Raw genomic sequence first — 26,335 nt, 5'->3', positions numbered from 1 at the left:
GAAATACACTTTCTGAAGTAGCCATATGTCATTATCAATTAACCCTGCAGCTTTCGCTGAAGTATAGAAACACACAATCACAACAAAACAAAAAGCATATGAGCATAATAGATCATACACATTATCTCATACAAGAGCTGCCTAAAGAATCTGCATGGCACATGGTGGTGACACAACAGTGTGATTCTGTAGGCTAAAATAATGGTAGCAAAATCTGAACTTTGACCCTGGATCACATGACATATGAACACTTTCTGGAACATGCAAACTTTTGTTGCATTTACCTTTGACATCCTACACCTTCAGATTAAGTTTTATTACGCAAATAATGGCAGCCATTCTGAACTTTGACCTTTAAATCAATGATACATCAAGTCCTTCTGGAGCATGAACAGTTTCTTTGGAGTTACCTTTTAATATCCTACACCTTCAGATTTTAGTCTAAAAGAAAGACACGGTATTATCATTACCTGCCATCGGCCACATCTATCTGCCAGACGTCCAGGGGTGCAGTACGCTCCCTGGTTATGACAGCGCCCTCGCCTGGGTTTACCCCTCCTAGGATGATGTAGACAGGAGCCACCTCTTCCTCGTACACCAGTCTGCGGAAGGCTTCTTCATAGCTTTCAGCGTTCAGCAATGTCTACCAAGGGCAAAAAGACAACAACAGAGCAAGTGGCATGAATTAGAATGTTTTCATTTCAGATTCCAGCTGATGAAGGTCATTACCATGAGAATTACATAAAGTCCCAGAAATAGGATAGAGTGTCCCACAGACTGATTGCAATTGAATCTAGTGCCTTCACAGTAATACCAGTCATCACATGTGATGTATATTTCTGTTCTAACAAAAATAAGAGAAGAGTGATAAATGTTGTTGTTGTTGTTGTTGGGTTTTTTTAAGGAAGAAGAGAAAGAGAAAAAAAAGTGGGGCCCTACATATATGATATATGTGATATATGAGAGTACAAATGAACATCCTTTCATGCACATACTCACCTTCCTATGATGTATTTCTTCACCCTATCTGAACCAATTTTGATCAGACATTGATTCTGAGAAATTTTCATAACAAATTTACACAGAAACCACCAGTGGGTCAAATGTCCTTCTCAACAATAAAGCTTCATGAAGGGAAATTGAAAGACTTTTAAGGTCACTTAATTATGGTCGACTGAGGAAATATATCGCCCTGACAACCCCCCCCCCCACACACACACACACACTCAAAAACGTTCCATGGCCCCTGCGTTGTGTATCACAAGGAGCAGAACACTAACCAAGTGAAGTGGCCAACACCTACCCACACAAACACAGTGTGTTTGTCTACAAGCATGAAGCCTGCACTTTAATGGAAGAAGCAGTCTTGCGTATATGACAATTCCCAGCTCCAGAGGACGTGGGAGAGACGTCGGGGACAAAATTAGTCTCCGCAACGTTGCCGCAACAAAGGAAACATTGCGGAGACATTGCAGAGACGTCACTAAGACATCTCCACAACCAGCAAGACTAGAGTTCCCACTAGATCACCACATACCCACATAAGTCTTCCCCCACCCCCCCCCCCCCCCCACCCCCACCCCCAAAAATAATAATAATAATACACATACCCTCGTACTTCCTCTTCAGGTTCAGCAAGTATAATCAATTCATTTTCTTTCTTTTTTTTGTTCTGCAGAAAACAAATGCCACCTACAAACTATGTGGTGCCTTTCTATAAACACAAGTCCCCCCCCCCAAAAAAAAAAAGAGAAACCAAAAACCTGAACCCTGAAAACATGAAGGGCTCACTCATTGCCTACTTGACCCAAATTCTACACATATCCTGGTTGCAGGGGAAAAAACACAATTTAGTTTGGATTTGAGCATACAAACAGCATGACATTAAAAACAAAACAAAGCACTTGTAAACTTGTCTGTAAACAGAAGAGTTTAATGAATGACATGAAACAAAACAGATGTTAAGGAGTCAAACAAATATCCTCGTCATTGAAAGAAGAAACAACAACGACAAAAAGGGGAAAAAAAATCAGAAATGAATCATGCACACTTCAATCGGATCATGTGGAGGGTATTAATGATATTCTATTTGTTTTGTGTTTGATTTTGCTGGTTTTGTTCCATTAAGTCTTTTGTCACATCCTCATCTGCACACCCGTTCTTTAACAAACTCTGACAGAATAGAGAAAAATATAATCAAAAAGTGCAGTGCCATGTTTTGAAACACTATTAAATGCCCATATCCCACTCCCATCCCTTTAAAAATAAAGATTAGGCAGCCGGTGTGAACGAGGGTCTTCGGAGATTATCTCCCTGCTGAATCGGAGTCTTGCATTTCTGGCAGGCAGCCTGACAAACCTTACGGTTTTCGCTTGAAGCAACATCCACCATAGGGCGACAGGCAAGTGAGTTCACACCATCAAATCGAATGAATATCTCTGAAATACAGTCCAAACTCTCCTATCCGGCCTCCCTTTATCTGGACCTCTCTGTTATCTGGATGCAATCTCGGCATGATTTCTGTTTTGTCAATCTAACAATTACAGGGAAAAGGGGGATTTCAAACTTAAACAAAATTCCTACAGAAACTCAAATGAATTACATATCATTCTCAACAATATATGAACATATATTCACATCTAATTTTCATCCAAATAACCTGCATTCAGACATTCACTTCCCCAAAATCACCGCAAGAACATGGATAGAAAACTTTTCATTATGAGGGCATGGTACAGGCAGTTGTTCTTCAGCAGGTGCGTGTATTAAACATTGAGTCTCCCATATCTGGACATAAATCCCTTATCCAGATTAGAGCCGGTCTCGACTTAAGTCCGGATAGGAGAGGTCAGACTGTACATGGATACAAGAGGTGGATGGAAGGCAAACTCACATCTCTTGCAATGAGCGACGTGAACTTGACTTTCTTCAGTAGCAAGGCTTTGAGGAGCTCCACCATGTTGGCTGCAATGCTCCCTTTGTCTGTGACACAAAGAGAGAACATACTCAGTTAATACCATTCACTCAAACACATCGTTCATTATTATCAATCATTAATTATTATCATAATGAACACATCATTTATTATTATGACTATTATCACAAGTTTCAGTTTCAACTATTAATGTTCCCTAGATCATCAAGAAGAGAGAAACAGAGCTCTTCAAACTTTATTTTCTCTTTCTCAAGTTACTACATACATCCATCTCTTGCCTATCTCTGGTGCCCATCCACTTATCCTTCCAATTATTATTCATCTTCCTCTCTTCCCTTCCTTCCTCTCCTGGGTATCTTCCTCCTGGAACTCCTCTTCACTCCATCTTCTTTATTTTCATTTCTTTTCTTTCTGGTTTTCCTCCTTCCCCTTTTATTCCTTCTTATCATCCTCCTCTCCCTTTTTTTTTTCCTTTTCATCCATTCATCCAGCTACCTTTTTCTTCTTCATTTTCTTCCTTTCCTTTCCTTTTTTTCTATCTTATCTTTTCATCCCTTTGAAATTCTCTCCTTCTTCCTCCTCCTCTTCCTTCTCTTGTGATTCTTCTTTTAAAACAACTTTCCCCTTTTTTCTCCTTTGTGTAATATCAATGTTTCTAAATCCAAGTATTCCAACCATCTCAGTGCCCATTCTGTATTATAAACTACTGCATACAACAAATATTTTGTAAGTTTTTTATTTTCACATATTTTGCACATCAAGTGCTATTTGCAAATTCCAAAGCACGCAAAAATATTGAACTCTAATCCGGACTTGAATGTGACGTGCATGCATATCATATTTCTCTGTTCAGAACGGTACTCCACAATCCAAAATTATCGAGAAGTCCTAATTCACAAGAAATTAGACTCGCTAACTATATGTTGCATACAGTACTTTTTTCTACTCCCTAGGCTCTCTGATTGCTGGTTCATCAGCATTAGATGGGAAACATAGATGTAGATAATTCTCTGAAATATTCATGGGGGGGGGGGGGGGGACGAGGAGGGGGAGGACGAGGATTAGGGGTCAGCATGAAGTGAAATAAGATGAATTACAGATGGATTCATAACTGTGAATTCTCTTCTTCTTTATAGTCAAACATTATCTGATATCAAGTAATATTAAATGAGTTGTCACTCATGAGAACCATAATATATTCCCAGCCACAATTTGTAGTATACTTATAAAAAATATTGTTCATGCAAAAAAAAAAAAAAAAAAAGTCTTTCCCATCTTTGGCAGAGCGCCATAAGGTCACATCTCATCAGTGCTTTCCGAAATTACAGCAAAACATGTTTACATAAAAATGCATTCAACTGCATGACTCTTATACATGTTCTACATAGAGACTACAGTAGCAAGTGCTGGTAAAAACTGTAACAAGGAGAGTTACCCCTTTCATTCAGGCTAATGGTGAATTTGTTGGGCTTCATTCCCGTAAACACTCCAACCTGGCCAACAAAGCTGGTGGTAGTATACACGGTCTGTCAAAGAGAAAAAGAAGAAATAGATATCTTAAATTTCGAACTACTGCAAAATTTTTAGTGTTACATTTATCAAGACAGTTTATTCCTTTATTCATTTAAGGAGCATTTCCCATGCAAATATTAACATTGAAAAAAAGAGTCTAAAGCATGAATGTGATACATATCAGCATGTTCAGTGTGTACACTGTAGAGTACAAAGATGACTCAATGACATGGATAAAGTGCAGCTTTTGAGTAGCGATGCATCCACTGAAATGAAGCACTTTTTATAAGAGCACAATGGACTCATAGCTGCATGTAAGTAGCTCAGCTATTGGCAGGGGCATTATGTTAACTTTTCCATGTCCTTGGCCAGAAAGGGCAGTCAATCTCTATAGGAAGGTCAAACAATTGTAACAATTCTCTCATGTATAAGAACTACCAGGTACCTGTCTTACACCATCCAGTTTCAGAGGACAACACACCTATATTCATTGAAAGCTAGCCTTGGGGATGTCTGTGTTGTTGGAGCATATACTGTAAGGCAAGATATTTTCGGGGTATGAAATTTGTCAATGGTTCAACGGGCGTTTGTGCGGTTGATGGGCACTACTGTATAACGAGGAATGTTCGCGTGCATTGTAATTTTCACGAATTTCGCGAGAGCCAAGATTCGTGAAATTAAAATGCACGCGAAAGTTCTTGTCTGCACTACATGTATATGAATGCTAGAGGCTACTCATTATTTCATGCCGCGAAAAAATGGCATCGGCTCCAATTTGCGAAAATTTCATGCTGCGAAAATATTGCGTTTTACAGTATTTATGATTTTCGAATGTACCCCTGTGGGCAGCATACGAAGAATGAAGTATGAAGAGCATCCACATATCCCTGTGCTATTAATTGGGTCTTCTATGTGTATAAATATCTCACACATGTTAGTGGAAAGAAACAAACACCACGAGTGAGCAGAAAATATTACTTCATAGGCCGACATGCATACCTTAATAGCGCTACCTTCACATTCAATGCCTTTTTTTAGGGGGGGGGGGGGAATCAACTGATGTCAAATGAGGTCTTAATTCGCCACAGACTACAAAGCTTCCAAGGTAATTTAAGGATCATTTGAAAGTAAAGGGACATAAAAACAACACCTAATAGCACTTTAGGATCTAGAGGGATATCATGTCCACTCAATAAAAAAAAAATCCTCATTGACCTTCCTTGTTAATATCAAAGATTAAATATCCATTAGCATTCTCAAGCCTGAAATGCAGTATCGTACACATACCTTTCAGTGTGTGAACACTCCATAACTCTAAGCATGTTTAAAAACAAAGCTCTGAAACATGATTACAATTGAAGTGATTTGATTGGTAGTCTGTCTGAAACCTCTCTGTTTCAAGAGTAGTAGTGGGGGAGGGGAGCAATACGGGTGTGTTTATGCTCAATTTGCGAAGGCAGAATCGGCGTTTTGAAACACTGATTCAGAACGCTGATTCAAAATGCCGTTCACGGGAGCACTGTTTATGCTCACTTTCTTCGAGCCTTGGAAAGAGTGTTTGCGATTGCTTCGCTGACCTCAGCAGTGGCAGGTCAAATTGGGGCGCTCGCTGCGATCGGTGGCCTGGCCTGGGAGAGCAGCTGGGAAAGACATGCTTAAATGCACAGTACATGGGAAAATTGCACAGGCTAAGGTAGCTGGCTGGCCGGGCGCGCGCTTTTTCACGTGAACCGGAAAGGCATTTGTAGATGACGTCACTTTGAATGCGTATAGAAACGCTATTGCATTTATGCTTCCCCGTCAAATGCGATTAGTCAGAAACGCTGATCATAAACGCATCTTTTTGTGCGTTTGGATCAGCGTTTTGAATCAGCGTTTCTATCAAAATAAGCATGAACGCAACGGCGTTTTGCACTAATCACGTTTCAAAAGCCTGATTTTGGCCCCCAAAATGGAAGCATAAACACACCCAAAGTTGGAAGACAAAAATCATAAAAATCAAATTTAAACACCGAGAAAGTTGCATGATTCGAGGGAGTCATACTATCACCGATTCATGAAGATTTTCCAGTTTTACGGACAAAGAATAAATCAAATGAAATGGATTGAAATGAAATGATCTCCACCTTATCGATTTGTGCTGAGACTGTTCTATGAGAAATTTCAGGTGTGTCTCCACAGGAGGAAATGCTGGGGAAAAACGAATGCGTGTTTTTACATCGAGTGCTGGATTCACACATTGGGTCTGTGCTTGAAACTCAGCAACAGCTGATAATACATAGGGCTTACTCTGGAAGTCAGATGCATGCATGGTCATACCCTCATTTATGTTCAGACCTGCAAGGCATAACAACTACTAGTACACTCATTCTCCCGCCTCGAGCCTATCACATGACAATAAGGACATGGACCCTTGTTAACAGACACACTACAAGTTCCGTCATATTTTCTTTTCGCTTTCATGCATGTTTTTGTCCTCTGACCGACAGGAAGAAGTGAAAATAACATGTTTATTTACCTCCACCAAGATATGATTGATTTTGCCAGTGTTGGTCTGTTGCCTCCGCCAAGGGAGGAGGTTTATGTTTTCATTACCGTTTGTTTGTTTGTCCATGTGCAAAATAACTCAAAAAAGTAGTTAACGGATTTGGATGAAACTTACAGGAAAGGTTGAAAATGACACAAGTAACAATTAAATTATTAAATTTTGGTAGTGATCCAATAATTTTGGGGGGAAATTTATGAGGGATTTTCTATATTTTGACAGGTAGGGTCAATGAACTTGGGATGTCAAGCTGCGCATATTTGAGGATTGCACTATGAGCGGCTACACACGGTCAAAAATTTGTCATTTGAATGATGATTCCAGTGAAAACTAATTCTAATGATGAATTTTTAGCATGTGTGGAAGCAAATTAGAATCACGAATGCTAATCACAATCACGAATTCAAATTCTAGTCCGGAGGTGAATTCCATGGAAGTTTCACTCAAATTACGGTGCGAAATTTGCATGTGTAATGCTTGACCTCCAAAACATCTTTTGAGGGGCGGAGCTTACGTGACCTTTCAAGCACTTCCGTAGATAATACGCACACCGCATGCATGCACTCGATCGTACGTTTCTATTTGATTGACAAGTCACCAAGGATTACGTAACGCCTTCACTCGAGAATTCGAATTCTAATCACAGTTTTCGAGCGAGCGTGTGTAAGGTCCGATAATTCTAAAGACGAATTGCAATCATCATTACAATGATGATTCAAGTTACGAATTTTCTCTCGTGTGTAACTTATCTATGTGCACTGAAGTGTGTGCTGTAAATTTGATCTGCTCGGGCAAGGCACCGAGCAGCTGGAAGTTGATGATGTAACAAAAGGCTTCTATATTGGGAAATCCGGCGATTTCAGCATGCGTTCAGATGCATGAGTGGAAGTCCCTGATCTCTATGGAAGAACATGATCAGTGGTGGAAATGAGCTGCTTGGTGGAAGTCTGCGCTCTCAGAGTGCTTCTCTCGTAACCTCTGAATTTTCATCTATGACACTGTTACTACTGAATTGTTACATGTATCTATTCCTTTTTTGAGTCTGACATTTTTTTTTTTTTTGGGGGGGGGGGGAGGGGTTGTAATTTGGCATAAAAAATTTCTACTATGCTGCTTTTATCCCTGCGTGATTTCCTAATTTACTTTTTATATCTTTTTATAAAAGTTAGCAAGTCCACTCAGGTGGGATGGCACTGTGCCTCAGTCTAGGGGGCAGGTCATAATGACATGATAGAAATCTGGGGAGTTAGTTGATCTTTACATTATTTGTGGATGATTAGTTTCCAGACATCTTATGCCAATTGGCAAAAATATAGTGCATTAAAGGGATCGTACAGTTCTGGTTGAGACCTTATTTCAGGTTTCTAACATTTTTAGATGAGATAATGAAAAATCTCATGAAATAATGAAAGAGCATGTAATTCTATGAGGAATTCAACGTTTGATAAAAATTGGTGTTGAAATGGCTGAGATATCCAAAAAAGACCCACACTTTGTAACGATCGCTTTGTTTTACTTTGTTTTTGGATGTTTCAGTTATTCCAAACCCGATTTTCATCAAATAAACTTTGAATTCCTTTTAAAATGGTATGCTCTGTGCTATATCATACATGTAAGTGTTTTCTTGGTATCTCGCAAAAATTTAAAAGCCCAATTCTCATCTCCACCAATACTGTACTATCCCTTTAAAGGGATGTCCTGTACAGTAGTGGTTGAGGTGGGGGGTTTAGTTGATGAAATTGATTTTCAAATGGCTGAGATATCCAAAAAAAAAATGATAATAATAAAAGGCACCAGGCCATTCCTTTTATTAGGATCTCTTTGTCTCACCTTGTTTTTGATATCTCAGCCATTTCAAAACCGATTTTCATCAAATAAACTTTTGATACCCCTTAGAATCGCACGCTCTTTGACATCTCATAGAGTGGTTTCTGAATATCTTGCAAAACGTTAAAAGCTAAATCCTCACCTCAACCAGAACTGTACACACCCTTTCAGGGTTGCAGTCAACTTGAAAACCGTATGGAAATGGACTTTTGAGAGAAACACAGAATCAATTTTCATTTCAGAATATCGATTGCATTACATATGATGGGTGTTACATTTCATAATTGAGTAATATCAGATTCATGAGAGCAGTACGTCTGATGATTGACACATGATCAGCGACAGAAAGTGAAAATTTCTCCAATGAAACCATGACAACATCAACCATCTGTAGAAAATACCAGTCTGAGAGTGAGCAGGTGTTGATCAATATCACATGATAGCTATCATTTTGAAAGAGGTCCTTTACTTGGAGATCATCCTACAAATATAATTGTACTATCGTAAATCATACTGTAAGCATGAATTCAAGCAAATTAGACAATTATGAACAAATTTTTCTTCCCCACAGAAAAAAAAATAAATGCATACACACACACACACACACACACAAATAAGATTTGTACAGAAATGAGAAATTTCAGCATTTTTTTTTTCTATCATTTTAACCCAGTCATTATCACTGGCAACCTGCTTGATACAAAGTCAGTCTCATTTTTGACAGAGTAGTCCTAAAAGACATAATCAATCATAGTATCATTTTTTTTTACAAGTGTAAAAACTTTCAAGCTCAATATTGTTATCAGAACATCTGGACGAATAGTTCGTGATGAACAAAAATCTAACATTAAGCGCTCTGGAGGCAAATGCTTCACAGACTCGAAAACCTTTAGTGTAAATATGAGCGTGATAAACATTTATGGTTTCACTTTTGGAATGTGAAGAAAAAATAATATATGAAGGAGAAAGAGAAAAAGAAAGACAATTAAGGCAGGATGAAGGAAACAAAAGTAAATTGTGCAAAAAAAAATGCACATTTAAGTGGCACAGGTAAATAATTTGCCAAAAACAAAAGAAGTGAAACAATAACAGCAACCAATAAATTTTGCTAAAAGTTGTGTGTAATTGCTCTGTGAATCTATTTTGCCTATAGTAACAATTAAGTTTGGGCTTGTGTTTCTTCGTAACATTTTTTTTTTTTTTTTTTTTTTGCCCATAGAGACTATAATTAACTGTGGTTTGGGGGTTTTGTTTTGCTTTATTTTGTTTTTTGCTATATTAGAGAAAAAACAAAAGAAGTGAAACAATCTAAGCAACCACTAAATTAGGCTAAAAGTTGTGTTTGATTGCTCATAAATATCCCTCCCCCCCCCCCCCCCCCCCCCCCCCGGCCTTGACAGCTTTTATAAAAAAAAAAAGAATGACGAAATACAAAGAAGAAAGCTTGGAGGCACTTCCACTAACATAGTTTAAACAAATTCACAATCAGTTTTTTTTTCTTTGTGAATTTCTCCAGCATGGTGCACAAAGGTCAATAAACTATTGAGTCAAGAGCACTTGTTCCCCTTCTGGCATTGAGCTTACTCCATACATGGTCCTTAACATTATAATTCATTGCAAATTGTTCACAAAATACTCTGAGGATGACTACACCATCTGTGCTTGTTACCACGGGGTGCCTTGGTAAATATTGCAAACAAATCAGGAGGTAGGTGGATAAAAATGCATGCAGCAAAGATGCATAATACACTACTTTACTTTCAGAATGTGCCTAATGTATTTCACCCCCTATAACCACTGAAAGATTTCTTGCAATGCCCATCTTGACTCGATGAAATAAGCTGTAAAGGGGCCTATATTACAATTTTGCTTCTAGCTCTACAGAAAATGATCATGTACTGTAAGGTAAGATATACGTGTATATTTGAAGGACATAAGCACTGGGTGGGAATTGAACCCCCGATTGGGAGTGGGTAGTCTTATCCACTATGTCACATGCAGTGCCCCATTGCTGATTCAGTGCTTTTTCAAGAGAGGCAGCTGCAGGTTATTCAGTGGGGGTTTTAGAGGACTAGAAGCCCAGATTGAGTACTCAAACAATACTGGTGGTGCCATTTATCCTATCCTAGCAATCATTATTTCCTGGGCACTCAATGTTTTGGGATTTTCTGCTTGCATGGCCCTGAGTTGTAGGGCATGGTGGAGACATCAGTAAAACCTCTGGGAATTTGGTCACAAAATGTCAGACATTCTGCTTGATTTTAGATAGATCTGATTTCAGTCACATAATTATTTATTCGTTTGTGCGAGGAGTAAGTCAGATCTGGCACAGGGTAACTTGTTCATCTGTTCATAAACTATAATATCAGGTGACATAATCACATGATCAAAAACCTCATGTGACCCCTCTCTATCTATTGTTCTTGACATGATATGCTGGCCACTTCAGAAGATAAAAGGTATAAATTGAAATTGAAACCGATTACATCACCACCTTTCTTTACAGCTATCTCCTATCATTCTGGCATATTGCAGATTGTCTATAATTGGCCCAACTTCCACAGGATAAACAGTTTCTTGTCCCAACCTCCTTCCCACCCGCCCCCCCCCCCCCAAACCAAAAATAACAAAACAAAGCACATCACATGCTCTGAAATGCAAATGCACTTGATGTCTGTGTGCAAAGTGGTCGACGAACTTTGATACCAATTGCTGATTGGTTCTCATTAAATTGCATTGTTTACATCGCATGGTTTTATCACATTCCTAGCACTCTCTTTTGAGTACCCTGATCTAGGCTGTTTACATTTTGTGGTGTTTCAGGACTCGGTGAAGTAAAACAATTATTCACAAAACTTGAGTAGACATGGGGGCTATATATGTACAGACCAAATGCAAAAGCTGGCTGCAGCATTACACACATAATTAGCGATAATTGCAACAGGGGGTTTATAGGGCAATTGCAGGGGGAATTGCCCTGATACAACAAAAGGAAATGTATGTGATTGAAAACATCTCTGGGCATGATAATGTTATTGACAATAAGCCAAATGTATGTGGGTGAAGAAAAATTGGTTCTGAGGCTGGATATATTGCAAGGCTAGCCCAAATTCACTTTGCATCAGTGAAGACTTCAGTTAGCTCATCTCTACAAAACCACAACTACAATTGCCCCTGTCATACTGACCAACCCTCCAACCCTCCTCGAGTAGATTTCAGGCTTGTCACTGTGAGTGGTCCTAAGTCCTAATCTGTCAGTAATCATTTGGTCTCGATCTTCAGGAAAAAACTGTCAAGTCTCTTCAAAAATCATATAACCACTGTAAGCAGGAAACGATAGTGGGGTAAATGTCATAAATCGATAGGGATTGAATGACTAATTCATTTATTATTATTAATGACTTCATTCATTTATCATTATTGACTAATTCATTTATTATCATTTGTCTGCTCATCATTGGTTACATTTAATAGTATGACGCATGTGATTTGATCGTGATGTAATTCTGTAACAAAATGGGAGAAGAAATGATCTTTGGAGAGGGGAAAACATTACATCACAATGGTCTAAAATTGTCACCTCTACACAACTCTGGACATTGTTTCAATTTTGTTTGTTTTTTTTAAGAGAAATTTTCTAAATTTTAGATAAATTTCCAATATCAATACATTCAAGTCTGCTTTGAAAATTCATTTTTTTTTTTAAACAGTGTACACAAGCATGAAGCTTGGTACCATTATCGTTACTGAAATTGCACTATGTCTTTTAAATAATTTTTTTCCATTTTTTGACAACATTGGGACATATGCATGATTTGTTATGTGCTATATGCACTGTTAGTTATTGTTAATCATTATTATAATGAGACTGGCACTTCAATGCAGGCAAGTTGGTTCATAGCCAGTTTCATTCAGCACTAAGAATGATTGCAGGAAGTATTTAAGACTAATATCTTTGTCGTTGACAACAAAAAGATCTTCGTAACAGAGAGACAATATGTTCATAACTCTTCCTTGATAATTGAAAGCATTGTTACCACTGGACCAATCAGTGTCAAGTTGCTTGCTCAAGACATTTATTATCTGAATGATACTCTCACTTTTAATACAGATGGTATCGCATGAGTCTCTTCAACTTATGAAACTTTCTGACCAATATTAAATACTGAAGTTTGTCCTCTTGAGAAACACAATAGTAATGTCATTAGTAATGATGATAATAATTAAGAGGCTTTGGTATGGGTCCCAACAAGTCTAGCTATTAGAAAGCAATGTTGTGCACAATCATGCCATCCTCTTCAGCTAAAGACAAGGCTTTCAGTCCCTCTGATGAGACATAGAGTGGGGTCCCTGTGTGCGAGAGATTCAAAACTCAGACCCATATATAACAGATCAGGCTTGACTTCCTTGAAAGAGCAACAGTGCAAACCAAGTGAAATGTCCCCACCCCCCCCCCCCCCCCACATACAAACATAAACACACACACCAAGAAAATGGATACCAGGGCAGTGACCCCTAGTTGTTTCCCCGAGAGTGACCAGCAAAAGTCAGCAAACTATATCAACCAGGCATGAAGTGTTATATGAATGAATGAATGAATGAATGAATGAATGAATGAATGAATGAATGATTCAATGAATGATTAAATGAATGAATAATTGCATGAATGAATGAATGAATGATTGATTGAATGAATGATTGAATGATTGATTGAATGAATGATTGAATGAATGATTGAATGAATGATTTTGATTGAATGATTGAATGAATGAATGATTGAATGAATGAATGAATGAATGATTGATTGAATGAATGAATGAATGATTGAATGAATGAATGATTGAATGATTGAATGATTGAATTAATGAATGATTGAATGAATAATTAAATGAATGAATAATTGAATGAATGAATGAATGATTGATTGATTGATTGAATGAATGATTGAATGAATGAATGAATGATTTTGATTGAATGATTGAATGATTGAATGTATGAATGAATGAGTGATTGAATGAATGAATAAATGAATGAATGAATGAATGAATGGATTGAATGAATGATTGAATGTATGATTGAATGAATGAATGGATGGATGGATGGATGGATGGATGGACCAATGAATGAATGAATAAATGAATGAATGAATGAATGAATGAATTGGATAGATGGATGGATGGATGGACCAATGAATGAATGAATGAATGAATGAATTGTGTGTGCCAGCATGCATGCAATTCAGAATTGTAAAACCAGAAACACTTGTAGCATGGCAATTTTGGGAATTGGTGGTGATGGCCTTTTTCGCAGCATGAAACTTTTGAGAATTGCCACTGTCATTCAATGCATCATGTAGACAAAACCTTCCACATGCATTTTATTTTTGCAAATTACTCTTTGCTCCTCACAGAATTAACAAACTTTTCATGCACGTGAAAACTTTTTTTTGGGGCAGTATTAGATGCATTACAGATTTTGATAAATTCAGATCTGTGTTAAAAACTTACCTTTTGAAAATTGTTATTTACATGTGAAGAGAGAAATATTTGAAAGATTTTGTTTCCAGTAATTTTGTACACACATAGAAACTATCTTCAGGTATTATGTGTTCTAAGAACTGACTACTATTATCATTTATAATAGTTTGCTCTGCCATTTTTTTCTATCCTACATTCATCTTCTTCCTGCATCCTGCATCCTGCTTTTTAGACAGAGTATCTGAAGATGAGATGTACTATTTCTTTCAATTTTTTTTTTGGTCTTTGTTGGCAGTCTTTTGCCACAAGCTCTTAACTCAAAAAGAACATGACCTCTCAGCACTTAAAGGAGACCTCCGGATGATTTTCAGATTTTTACATTTTGAACAACTATAAATCAGTTACACTGAGTACAGAGCTTAAGAATTTATGATGATTGGGATGAAGAATAAGAATGTTTTCAAAATTTATAACAAATTGCAATGAATGAGGATGATGACATGGCTGCCTCACCATAAGAATGCATGAGTTGGGGCTTAAGAAAGCAGAACAAAAGAAGAAGGCATGCATAGATTATACACATGTGAACTTGCAAGCAAGCGGTATTGTAATGGAGTTGCTTTGCTACATTACTGAAAAATGTGAGCCTCGTATGTCATCATCATTGTTCAGTGTAATTTGTTTAAGGGTTTTAAAGATATTGTTTTTCTGCTCAAGAACTATCCACTAATCTATTATATAATGAAGCTGTCGATTTATGTACTCCATGTTGTGAAATTATGAAAATCATCTGGAATGCCCCTTTACAATATTTGGTTGCTGTCATGTATGTGCACCCTTCCTTTCAAGTCCTCAGTACCCTATTTGCCAGAAAGCAGTGCAACTTGAAACTGATGGTTACCTTTCCCTTTGACTTGAAATCCAGGATGGCTGTGATATTCTTCAACTGTGCCGTCATCTCAAAGTCCAGATTTCTGCTGTGCCAAATGGTGCCATTGCTGTCCTGGGCAACGATGCTAGTACACGCCCTGCAAGGAGAACAGTAGAGGAGGATTAAACGCTATAAGGTCCTTATGAGCCTTTGTATTAGAGTCCTCTTGCTGTAATAAGCCAGAGAAGCATGTATTGGTCAAGAAGGGTGTATATCATATATGATATGGTTTCTGCCACCCTTGGACACCAAATGGAAATTTGCAATTTTGCTGAATAATTATCTTCTTTGTTTTAATAGTGGTCTACCCTGGATTACTAAAAGAAAAAAATGGGTGTAAGCAATTTTTACTTCTTTATGCAAGAAGATTTTGTAGCGCTGATATACAAAAATCTAGTACGAACACATTGTGAACTCCTGTGTTATTATGGATCTTGGGTGTTGCAATGTAAATCCGAAGTTTTTCTTATTTTTCTTTATGTGGCAAAGAACACTACAGGAATTTTATTAAGCTGTCAAACAAAATGCATTTGAACAAGAACAATTTCTTCCAAAATATTACTTGTCAAGAACAGAAATTCAAAGTCCATTAAGTGACAGACACAAAAAACCCTAACATTCACTGAAACACACATCTGAACACAGCTGTGCAAAATGCATGCATGCACCCACCTACATGCATGATGACTGCAAAACGGAAGATTACATGAAAATGAGCACGTCATGGTGGGTGTAATTGCCTATTTAAAACAAAATGGGCTTATCTTTCCAAGCGTCTTTAAACACCACTTCCAATAGTCAGCGTGCTTGTCAACATACATGTTCCTGCTCTTGAAAAAGCATCACGCATCTTTTGACCTTGAGTGCAATTTACTATTTTTATGTTGCTGCTATAAGGCACTCTACAACATTGCCTGAATCATTTTGACAGTGTTTCAAAGTGAACAAATGAAAAATAAAACAATCAATTGACTTAATTTTAGTGAAATCCTTTCACAGTCAAGCAAATTTTCATTTCCTCTTTCCTGGGTAAAATAAACACAAAATATCAAATCAAGTCTACGCACTGATGAGCAAGGCCTAGGAAAAAAAAAAACTTACGCTGAGAATTCATACAGCATGTTGACTACCGTTATTTCGCCCAGTGTTATATTCAAGGTCTTGGAGATGCCCCTCAGCTCGTCAGCATATGGTTGCGGGAGAAGATCCTCAATCGCCATGCCGACCACATCCATCAATGGTCTTGCCTCATAGGGCAAGTTATCGCTGGAGAAAAAGGGAACAGATAGAGACAATAAAAGCAAGATACACAGATTAATCTTTGCTGCCATGTGGTAACATGACTTTGCTGAGAGCTACTCAACCTGTTTCAGATCAAGACACCATAAATCAGCCTTGAGCTTCATTTCTGATAACACAGCAACAGTTCATCAACCATCTGAATTAATGCTGTATGCAATACTCCTTATATATAATATATATGTCTAATCTTTCGCCAATCTGAATTTCTGGACAACATCACGAGTGGTTAAATTCACCATCATGGAGTACAGCAAAGGACAGAGAAATATGACCCTTTAACTATAAACTACACACAAAACTTTTACAAGTTGAAAACCTCTGAACATCTTATGTAATTTTCCTAAAACCTCACTTATTTTTACTGATTTTTCTTCTTTTCGTATTTTGCATTCACTGAATCCATATAATTTGGGGCAAATTCCAAAAATATAGTTCTTATTACACTTTAAGCCACTGAAAAAGATTCATTTTGAAATTTCATAAAAAGTAACTTTGTCCTGCTACAAAACTGTACTCCTGTCCTCACTATATTGACAGACAATGAATTAATGACAAAGACCAAAAAGCCCTTCTCTAATGGGACACTACCACAGAGAACACAGACTAACAACAACAACAATGATGCCTCAACAATTTTGATGCCTCATCATCCGCTGCACCTCTCATCTACTTCTCAAAATCTGCTATTTAGAAAAGTTTTTCACTATTCTAGCTAGATAACAACCTCACTTTTTGACTGAATTCCCAAGAATGTAAATAATATCTAATCTCTCCCCCATGTTATGCATGATGAAATTTAAAAAAAAAAATCAAAATTGAAAATTGAGTAGGATTTGGCAGGGGCAAATAAATCCCAATGTCTTCATACAGTATGTCACCTACTGTACAGCTACAGTCAGAGCATTTCTCCTGTCTGTTTGCAAATGCAGTATACCAGTACTGTGAAAGTGAACATTTTCGCGGTGTCAAAATTTATGTGCATTTCATGCAATCAGCAGAGAGCTCAAAAATAAAAGCACACAAGTAAGCCTATATTTGCTGGCCATACGCTCTTTTAATTGCCGTCCTGATTCCGCAGGATCAAAAACACACAACAAATATCATCTAACCCAGCCTAGCGAGAACAATTACTCATGCGAAAATATCCACATTTACAGCGTACTGTCATGACTAAAAATGGCTGCTCACTTTACACAGGGATTTGAGACACAAACTTTTATCTCAAATAATTCACAATTCATGTCAACTCCTACTGCCTTGTGTAGATCAGGCCCATAAAATGCACACACCCACAAACCAGTGCTCTTGACCTCACAAAAAAGGTCACTCTGAGTGGAAGATAAATCTTTGCTCTAGATGATAAATTTTTGCTCTAGATAATAGATCTTTACTCTAGATGATAAAGAAGGCTCTATTTACAATCTACACTCACAGCTAATTGCTGTATGAATCTGAACTTTGATTGTTTCAACACCATGTGACACTTGATCTCCCCTTTTCTTCCATTTTTCTTTTCTTATCTACAATGAGTAGTCAAACAAAATGTAAATAATATTATGGTGTATTTCTAACCATGACAAATTAAAGTGGCGGTATAGTTTTGGTCGAGATGGGGGATTCAGATTTTAACTTTTTATATAATATCATATATTATATAATTATATATTATGATAATTAGAAACCACTTTGATATGACATATTAAAAGAGCATACAATCTTAAGAGGAATTCAAAGTTTAGTTGATGAAAATCAGTTTTGAAATGGCTGAGATATCCAAAAACAAAGTAAAAGAAAGTGGTCGTAATAAAAGGTAGGTCCCACCTTTGATGATTTTGGACCTCTTTGCTGTTGGATATCTCAGCCATTTCAAAACCAATTTTCATCAAATTAACTTTTATTTCCTCTTAAAGAACCATATGCTCTTTAATATTTCATAATATGGGGTTTCTTATCACCTCACAAAAATGTTGGAAACTTGAAGCCCCATCTCAACCAAAACTATACCAGGGTATCTCTTTAAAATTTCATGGCTATAATATGACACTCAGCTGTCATGATCCAAAACTAATTGCATCATAATCTTTCCAATCCCTACTGATCATTCTTCATGTGAGTGAACATTCTCCTCTCTTCTTTTTGATAATTAAGTGTTATATATAATGTAGTATGTATACATACATACAATATAATATCCATTCATTCATTCAAATTTCATAACCATACCTCACAGCCTATGGAAACCTGACAGGGCTTGGGCAAGTCTTAGGAGATTGGAATCTCGACATGAATATTCAACAGTAAATGAAAACTGTCCTAAAAGCCCAAAAGGACAACAGCAATTTGTAGGAAACAGGATAAATGGTGAATTTTTTTTAATCACACATACTCAAAAAATAAGTGTCCTCTGCCATTTGTACTCAGCATTAAGATTCAATTTTGAAGTGATACTTTAATGAGTTCTTACCACACAGACACTGTTTAATAACTGCCTCTTTTATATATTCTCTCTTTCTTTCTTTCTGACTTTTCTTTTCTTCTTCTCCTCCCCCTTCTCCTTCTTCTTTTGCAAATACACCTCGTGCTAATCCAATATGGCTTTCACTTGTTGATTGTAAGTCTTCCTTTTCTTAATATTGGCTGTTATGTTTTGGCCACCTTAATACTGTTAGCCATGCATCGCTTAATGCACAGATTTTGTATGCTTTAATCTGGTATATTGATACCACGCCGTCCACAGAAATCTGTGTACAGATTAAATATGTGTTGCCAATGTAGGCTAGTCTGGCTTCAAGGCAGTTAATTGTTCTGTCAACTTATCAGAATCTTCCATGATTGCATTGCGCTGCTTTGAAAAAGTGAGCCCACGTTGGTATGTGCACTGCTTGAATATAAAATATCCCATTTTAGCCACTCACTGTCATAGTTATGGATGGAGATAGCCATATCAAATTTGCACAACAGTAATCTTGAGTTTGATGCCAATTAGGATAACAGAGTAGAAAATAAGGTATCTTTGGGAACTTCTGGAACCAAGTTTATGCTGTCATGAATGTACTATGGATACAAACACTGGTAGCTACAATGTATACCAGAGGGCTTTCTTTCTTATGTACACATAACAAACAAAATCTCTTTACAATCTGTGGCTTAAAAAATCATGACAGAAGTTGAGGTTGAAAAAAGAAAAGAAAAAAGCTTTGCTATCTACAACAAAGGCAATAATTCCTGAGCTATTGATAAAATCCTCAGTAAGAGCAAATAACATGTAATGACCCAGCGATGACTGATACAGTGTGCAAATACATAAAAGCCACATCTACAGTGTAAACCACAACACACAATGTCAAACACTATAACAGCCATCCTTTATCCCCCAACCCCCCCTTGCTGATAACAATGTCAAGCACATAAACACTAATCTTGTCAAAAAGTTTACAGTTTCAAATTAGCCTGGTGTGCCATATATCAGCCCCACTCACACAAATCCAAACTTTAAGGTTTTGGATAACAAATTTTTGCAATACAACATGAAACCATTAATTTGCTTAAGTGTGATGGTTACACACATGCACAGAAACAAATCGCTAACTATTGCGATCTACAGAATAACAGGAAAATATTTGTGCTTGATTATTTCTTTAAAAAAATTCAGATTTCCATGGCAATAATACATTGATTGGTAGAACACTTCAAGGTATTCAACATGTATTAATTCTTTCTTGGGTATATGTATGTGGCCATGAAATGGGCACATAGTGTACCCACTCCCCAAGATTCTTTTTTTTTTATTCATCACTTGATTTTGCTTTGAGTGTTGTAAATAAATAGCACAAAGAGAGATGCAAGGGGTCACTCTTTGTTCAGTGCTGGTTATTCTTTAAACTCGTACAATAATTTGTCCTGCATAACATGCATGAATGGTGACAAGCAATAAAATCAATTTTTGCCTTGGAAGGCAAAACCTGATTATACAAAGGAGGTTATACCAAGGCCCTGCGTGTAATTGTGGCTGCTGGATCTGTGACCATTCTATTCAAAGTTCTTGGATTCACCTTATCTCCAGTTCAGTCAACATCCAGACAAAGTCTTCCCCATTATACAGTGAATTGTATTGGGTGAAAGATCACCCAACAAAGAAAATGTATGGTCAAAGGCCACAAGTACACTCACTGTATCATACAGCCTACATGTACTGTATTAATGGTATTTGTTGGTTTGTTGTTGTTATTTTTCCTTATATAAAAATATTTTTGTTTGGCATGAGTACAAGGTTTCCAACCTTGTAAACAGCAGTGCAATATTAGAAGTGTTGTTGTTGTTGTTGTTGTTGTTGAAAAAAAGAGAGTATTTTACAAACCAATGAATAAAACCATGAATAAAAATAGTAATTGAGTCTAAACAATCAGGGGCTGTGGAACGGGGGGGGGGGGGGGGGGGGGGGGGGCGGCTAGGGACTGCACCCCCCCCCCCCCCACACACACACACACACACACACACTTATGAATTTAAATTTTTAAAATTCCACCCTTTCATAAAGTTCCCGTCTAAGCACCAGGGCAGCAAAAGGGGGGGGGGGGGGGAGGCGATGGGGGAGGCGATGGGGGAAATCAACTTGACCTTGACCTCCCCCCCCCCCCCCCCCCCCCACAAGTGACAGGGTAACAAAATGAATTATTGAAGTTACTAGACTAGTTACTTAGACAAATAATGAATTATTTAGAGAAGCACTCTGAGTATGCAGACCTCTGCCAAGCAGCTCATTTCCACCACTGATATTTTCTTCCATAGAGATCAGGGATTTCCATTTCATTAGTTGAAAATCACCCAATTTCCCAAATTAAAAGCCTTTTGTTTTAAAGGGGAGTGCTAGTAACTCATCAGTGGGAATCAGTGGGAATGCTTGGGGTGATTGTTCCAATTCTTGTGGGATTCATTTAAGAGTTCAGGGATTGTCTATTGTTGTGTGAAACTTATTTGCTTCAGAACAGTCTCATATTCAAGTAATGTGCAGTTTAATGCCCTGTCACTGTACAGGCATGCTAGCCTTGAAACATTAAACTGCACATTACTTGAATATGAGACCATTCTGAAGCAAATTATTTTCACATAAACAATAGACAATTATAATGAACTCTTAAATGAATCCCACAAGAATTGGAACAATCATCCCTGCAGCATTCCCACTGATCAGTTACTAACCATTCCCTTTAATACGTCATCAACTTCCAGCTGCGTGGAGCACCTTGCCCTAGCAGAAACTACAGCATGCACTGCAGCGCACAGATATGCAAACCTCAAAGAAAAGAAAAAAATGTGCAGCTTGAACTCCCAAATTCATTGCCCCTACCTGCCAAAATATTGAAAATCCTTCATAAAATCCATAAAAATTCCTGGATCAATACCAAAATCTATTCATCTGCTCCTTGCATCATTTTCAACTACTTCTGTATAAGTTTCATCCAAATCTGTTCTCTACTTTTTTATTTATTTTGCACATGGGCCAGACTTGTAAACAAACCAACCAACTAACAAGCAAATGCCAATGATAAAACATAACCTCTTCCCTTGGCGGAGGTAATGATACAGTTTGTATTTAAAGATATGAAGTGGGCTGGGTGAACTTGCTGAATTTCTAACTACATCAAGCTTTAGATAAATGAGAAAATGCTGATGGAAAGTTTGGCAAGAGAATTACTTAGGTATTAATGCTAGTGTCTCGGCACAAACAGCATTTGGTTTAAATGGGATAGTGCCACTTACAGCCTACAGAGGTAGAGCGAATTTCATTCAATTGAATTTGAGGAATGGTTGACAGAATCAATGTACATGTAGCATTACCAACAGTTGAACCTGCCCTTGAGGTAACCCACCTACAAAAGCACCAGTAGCCACCCACTCTGTCCAAAGTGTGCGATATTTTCCTGTCTATAGCAGAGCTCTGCATCTTTTTATTGGTACGACAGAATTATTCTTGCTCTTGTCCTATTTAAGCAATCCGTATGCAAGTGTGCAATATCCGCTGATCGCGCAGAGAGGGCAATAGAGAGAGAGATATAGCTTGGGTTAAAGGGATGGTACAGTATTGGTGGAGATGAAAATTGGGCTTTTAACTTTTTGCGAGATACCAAGAAAGCACGAATGATACAGTACAAAGCATACCATTTTAAGAGGAATTCACAATTAATTTGATGAAAATCGAGTTTCGAATGACTGAAACATCCAAAAAACAAAGTAAAACAAAGAATTGTAATAAAGTGTGGGTCCCACACTTTATTACAATCACTCTTTTTTGGATATATATCTCTCACATTTCAAAACCAATTTTCATCAAATGAATGTTGCATTCCTCATAGAATTACATGCTCTTTCATATTTCATTAAAGGTTTCTCATTATCTCACCAAAAAATGTTAGAAACCTAAAATTAGGTCTCAGCCAAAACTATACGATCCCTTTAAAGGCGGGTGGAGGAGTGTGTATTGATGGAAAATAAAAATAGGTGACTACATTTTATAAACCACAATATTATTTTAGCTTACACAGAATTATCTTCAAATGAAGTCAGTTCCATATTTCATAATTATTTATGTTTTCCTAATTCACTATTTGCATTATTTTCTTTGGAATCACAGTCATTTCAAATGGATTTGCATTACTAATATCATCCACTTCATTTGAGTGTTTAGTTCTTTGCAACAAATGAGTAAGGCCTACATTTTTCATTTGATGTTATGTAGTTATGTGTAAGGTAATTTGGTTTTTGCTTTGATCATTCTAAAACTTCTAAAGCCAAATTTCCATGTAATGATTTTAAACAGCACATGGACAAATGACTAGCAAAGAAATGAAATGAAATTCTCCCTAATTTTTAGCATCACGTTACAGCTCTCTTTTCAGAGCCAACAAAATTTTCACCCAAGAGTATTCCAAGTCTTGGAAACTATAAATAAAAATTGTTCTTGATCGACAATTATTTCTGTAAGTGATAATAGTGTTGAGACAAATATGTCCTTTCACTTTCATCATACTGGGCAGGAGGTGTGTGTGTGTGTGTGTGACATTGTCAAGATGTGATTAGGGTAAGGAGGTATACACTCTCCTTGATTAGATCAAATTGGTTGCCATCTTGCCTTAATATACACCTATAAAGGATCTGCATAAAATAAAGGACACCTGCAGTGGGTGGCCATCCCCATCATAAGCATGTTAGGGGTATGCCAACAAACCACCATATTAATGCGATAAGGGGCTGAAAATTAATACAAGAAACATATAGGCCTACCGGTATACAGTTGTACATCACAAGCATGTGTGGGTGGTAACTGCGACCAGCCCCAACGCTACGCGTTGGGGCTGGTCGTACAGTGCAGTTAGTGTGGCCTGTGGGTGGGTACAACTTGAGTAAGGAGAGAAATACAATATTGGTATCTACATAGCGCTCTTACAATGAATGCATGTATCACAGCGCTTCACAAATCCATCTTACACTTGGGAGGAAGGAGAAGAGAAAAAAAATACAACAGACAGAGAGAGAAAAAAGTACATAATGAATCAATCAGTTATTGAAAAGGATTTCTGGAACACTGACAGAGATGGTGATTCCCCGATACTTTGAGGGAGTTGATTCCATAGGCGTGGGGCAGCTGCTGAGAAGGATCTGTCTCCTGTCCGAGTGAGAGTCCTAGGGACAGATAGCTGGGTTGGGTCTTGGCTTGACCGCATTCCTTAAAAAATAAGTTGGTCCCGTTGCATAAAACTTTTTTAGCAACCTTAGAAAATTCTGGTTGGGATTTGCCCAACCTGAATTTTTTAAGGTTGCTAATCTAAGAATGTAAAATCCGTTGCATAAAAACTCTGGTTGGGAGCTTCCAACCGGAACTTTGTGATTTCAACCGGAAAAAAATCTGGTTGGAGTTTTATGCAATGGGCCCAAGCTTGTCTTTCAGATTGATGATGTGAAAGTAGATTCAGGAGGTAAGATGGAGCACAATTTTGAAGGCATTTGTACGTGATTGACAATTCCCAATTTTGTACATAGATGATTCGCTTTTGCACAGGAAGCCAGTGTAATTGCTGAAGATGAGGAAAGACATGGTCACTCTTCTGGGCTAGAAAAACCAGCTTTGCAGCTCGGTTTTGAGCATGTTGAATGCAAGTAAACAGATGACTTCTTTAGCTGAGTAGCCAGATCTACAACTATAGTATCCAGGTCTATCCTAGACCGTAACTATACACAGCCCAGTCGCTGTAAGTTGCCGCACAGCGTACTAACAGCGTCTGGTCGGGCTATCCTCGACCAGTGCAGTGGTATCTGTCTCTCCACGGTGGGCTTCTTATCTGACGTTGGGACATGTATGAGGATGGTCAGCCCACGGCCCACCAGAGGACTGACCATAGCAATGTCCGAACGTCAAGTACAAAGCCCACGCCCACCGGGCCGTGAAGAGGTAATTTTAGACTGTGTAGCGGCATATCGGTCTATGATTCAGGTGATTCAGTTTTGGTGGTTTAAATTAGTAAACTATGTGGAGTAAGGCTTACTACATCCCAGAAGAATAGATCTGCATGGTGTGAGTCCCTAGAAAACTTACTCGATAGCAGATATCCACAAATTTCTCAGCTGCTCGAGGTCCCAGTGCTTCAAGACGGGTGCCCAACGATCTTCGGGGGCGGCGTCTAGGTCGATGGTAAGCCGAGGCACGGGAACGTCCCGGCGGAATTGTCCGGCTGCAGCCCGTGGGAGGACGACAGCAGCCGATACAAAAAGTGTCGCCAGTGAAAATATGACCCTCATCGTCGCTCAATCAGTGAGTCGATTAGTAATATCTGCGAAAACGAACAAAATCTGACTGATGGGCAGATTCGCCTCGCCGAAGCAGAAGATAGAAACTTGAGGACAGCCGTTTATACCTCTCTGCTGCTGTGCGACGAGTTTTCTGATCTATCCTCGAAGCGAATATAATGTCAACAACACTCATCGAACTCTCTGCTACCGGCAAGATCCTATAACGGTATTGTTTGTGTACATATGGGATCACATGCACACTCTGCTTGCACGCTCGCTTCTTATTTGCTCCGAGTGATGGCGCTATCCAACATTACGATCAAAGCGACAGGGCTCTGTTTACGATCAGGGGGGCGTTTCATCAACGAGTTCGTCGGGGGTTTTCACCGACGAATTTGCTATCAGCCAATCAGACGCAAGGATTTACACTGACAACTGTTAAAAGCTAATGAAATCCTTGGTCTGATTGGCTGATAGCAAATTCGTCGGTGAAAACTCCGACGAACTCGTTGATGAAACGCCCCCCAGGGGGGTGTTTCATCAACGTTTAAGTCAGCGCAAAAAGTTGTCATCGCTGACAATCACCAGAGGAACAGTCAGTGACCAGAGCATCTCATCCAATCAAAACCAAGGATTTTGCTGAAATTGTCAACGCTGACACCTGTCTGCGCCGACAAACGTTGATGAAACTGGTGACAGGACGCGCGCTGGTGCAGACGTCAACAGTCCTGTATGATGAGCATGTCTGTAAAAGATTTCCATTTATATTAAAAGGGGTGACAGAGGCCTCGGAACGATTGTGATTTGGGGGGAGGGGGGGGGGGGCTATGATCTGACTGCTTAACCCGTTCCATACGGGAACCTTGTGGCCTGTGTACTAAGTCTAAGGGGATTACAGAATTCAGTATTGAACGTGTTAAGTCAAGGTCCGGGGACGCCTCTTCCCATTAACAGCAGCGGATGCAGGCGGGGGCGCGCCTGGGCTCCCCCTTTATTTTTGTTAAAACAAAAGAAATAAAAAG

General features: G+C 38.3%; 1 protein-coding gene across 1 annotated transcript in view; it reads right to left on the bottom strand.

Moving 5' to 3' along the window:
• Positions 1-25,461, bottom strand: part of LOC139730374 (N-acylethanolamine-hydrolyzing acid amidase-like) — a 32,290-nt gene extending 6,829 nt beyond the window's left edge. Inside the window, exons 1-6 of the mRNA XM_071641243.1 lie at positions 25,120-25,461; positions 16,329-16,493; positions 15,198-15,324; positions 4,371-4,461; positions 2,894-2,982; positions 471-643 (exon numbers count right to left, since the gene is read on the bottom strand). Of these exons, the coding sequence (XP_071497344.1) occupies positions 471-643; positions 2,894-2,982; positions 4,371-4,461; positions 15,198-15,324; positions 16,329-16,493; positions 25,120-25,322 (848 nt within the window). The 5' untranslated portion in view covers positions 25,323-25,461. The remainder of the gene's footprint in view (positions 1-470; positions 644-2,893; positions 2,983-4,370; positions 4,462-15,197; positions 15,325-16,328; positions 16,494-25,119) is intronic.
• Positions 25,462-26,335: the final 874 nt, after the last annotated feature.

The sequence above is a fragment of the Diadema antillarum genome, unplaced genomic scaffold (genome assembly GCF_040938485.1).
Source record: "Diadema antillarum isolate AM-2024a unplaced genomic scaffold, OU_Dant_1.0 scf00000022, whole genome shotgun sequence".
Taxonomy (NCBI): Eukaryota; Metazoa; Echinodermata; class Echinoidea; order Diadematoida; family Diadematidae; genus Diadema; species Diadema antillarum.
This window is presented reverse-complemented; position numbering and strand designations above follow the sequence as displayed.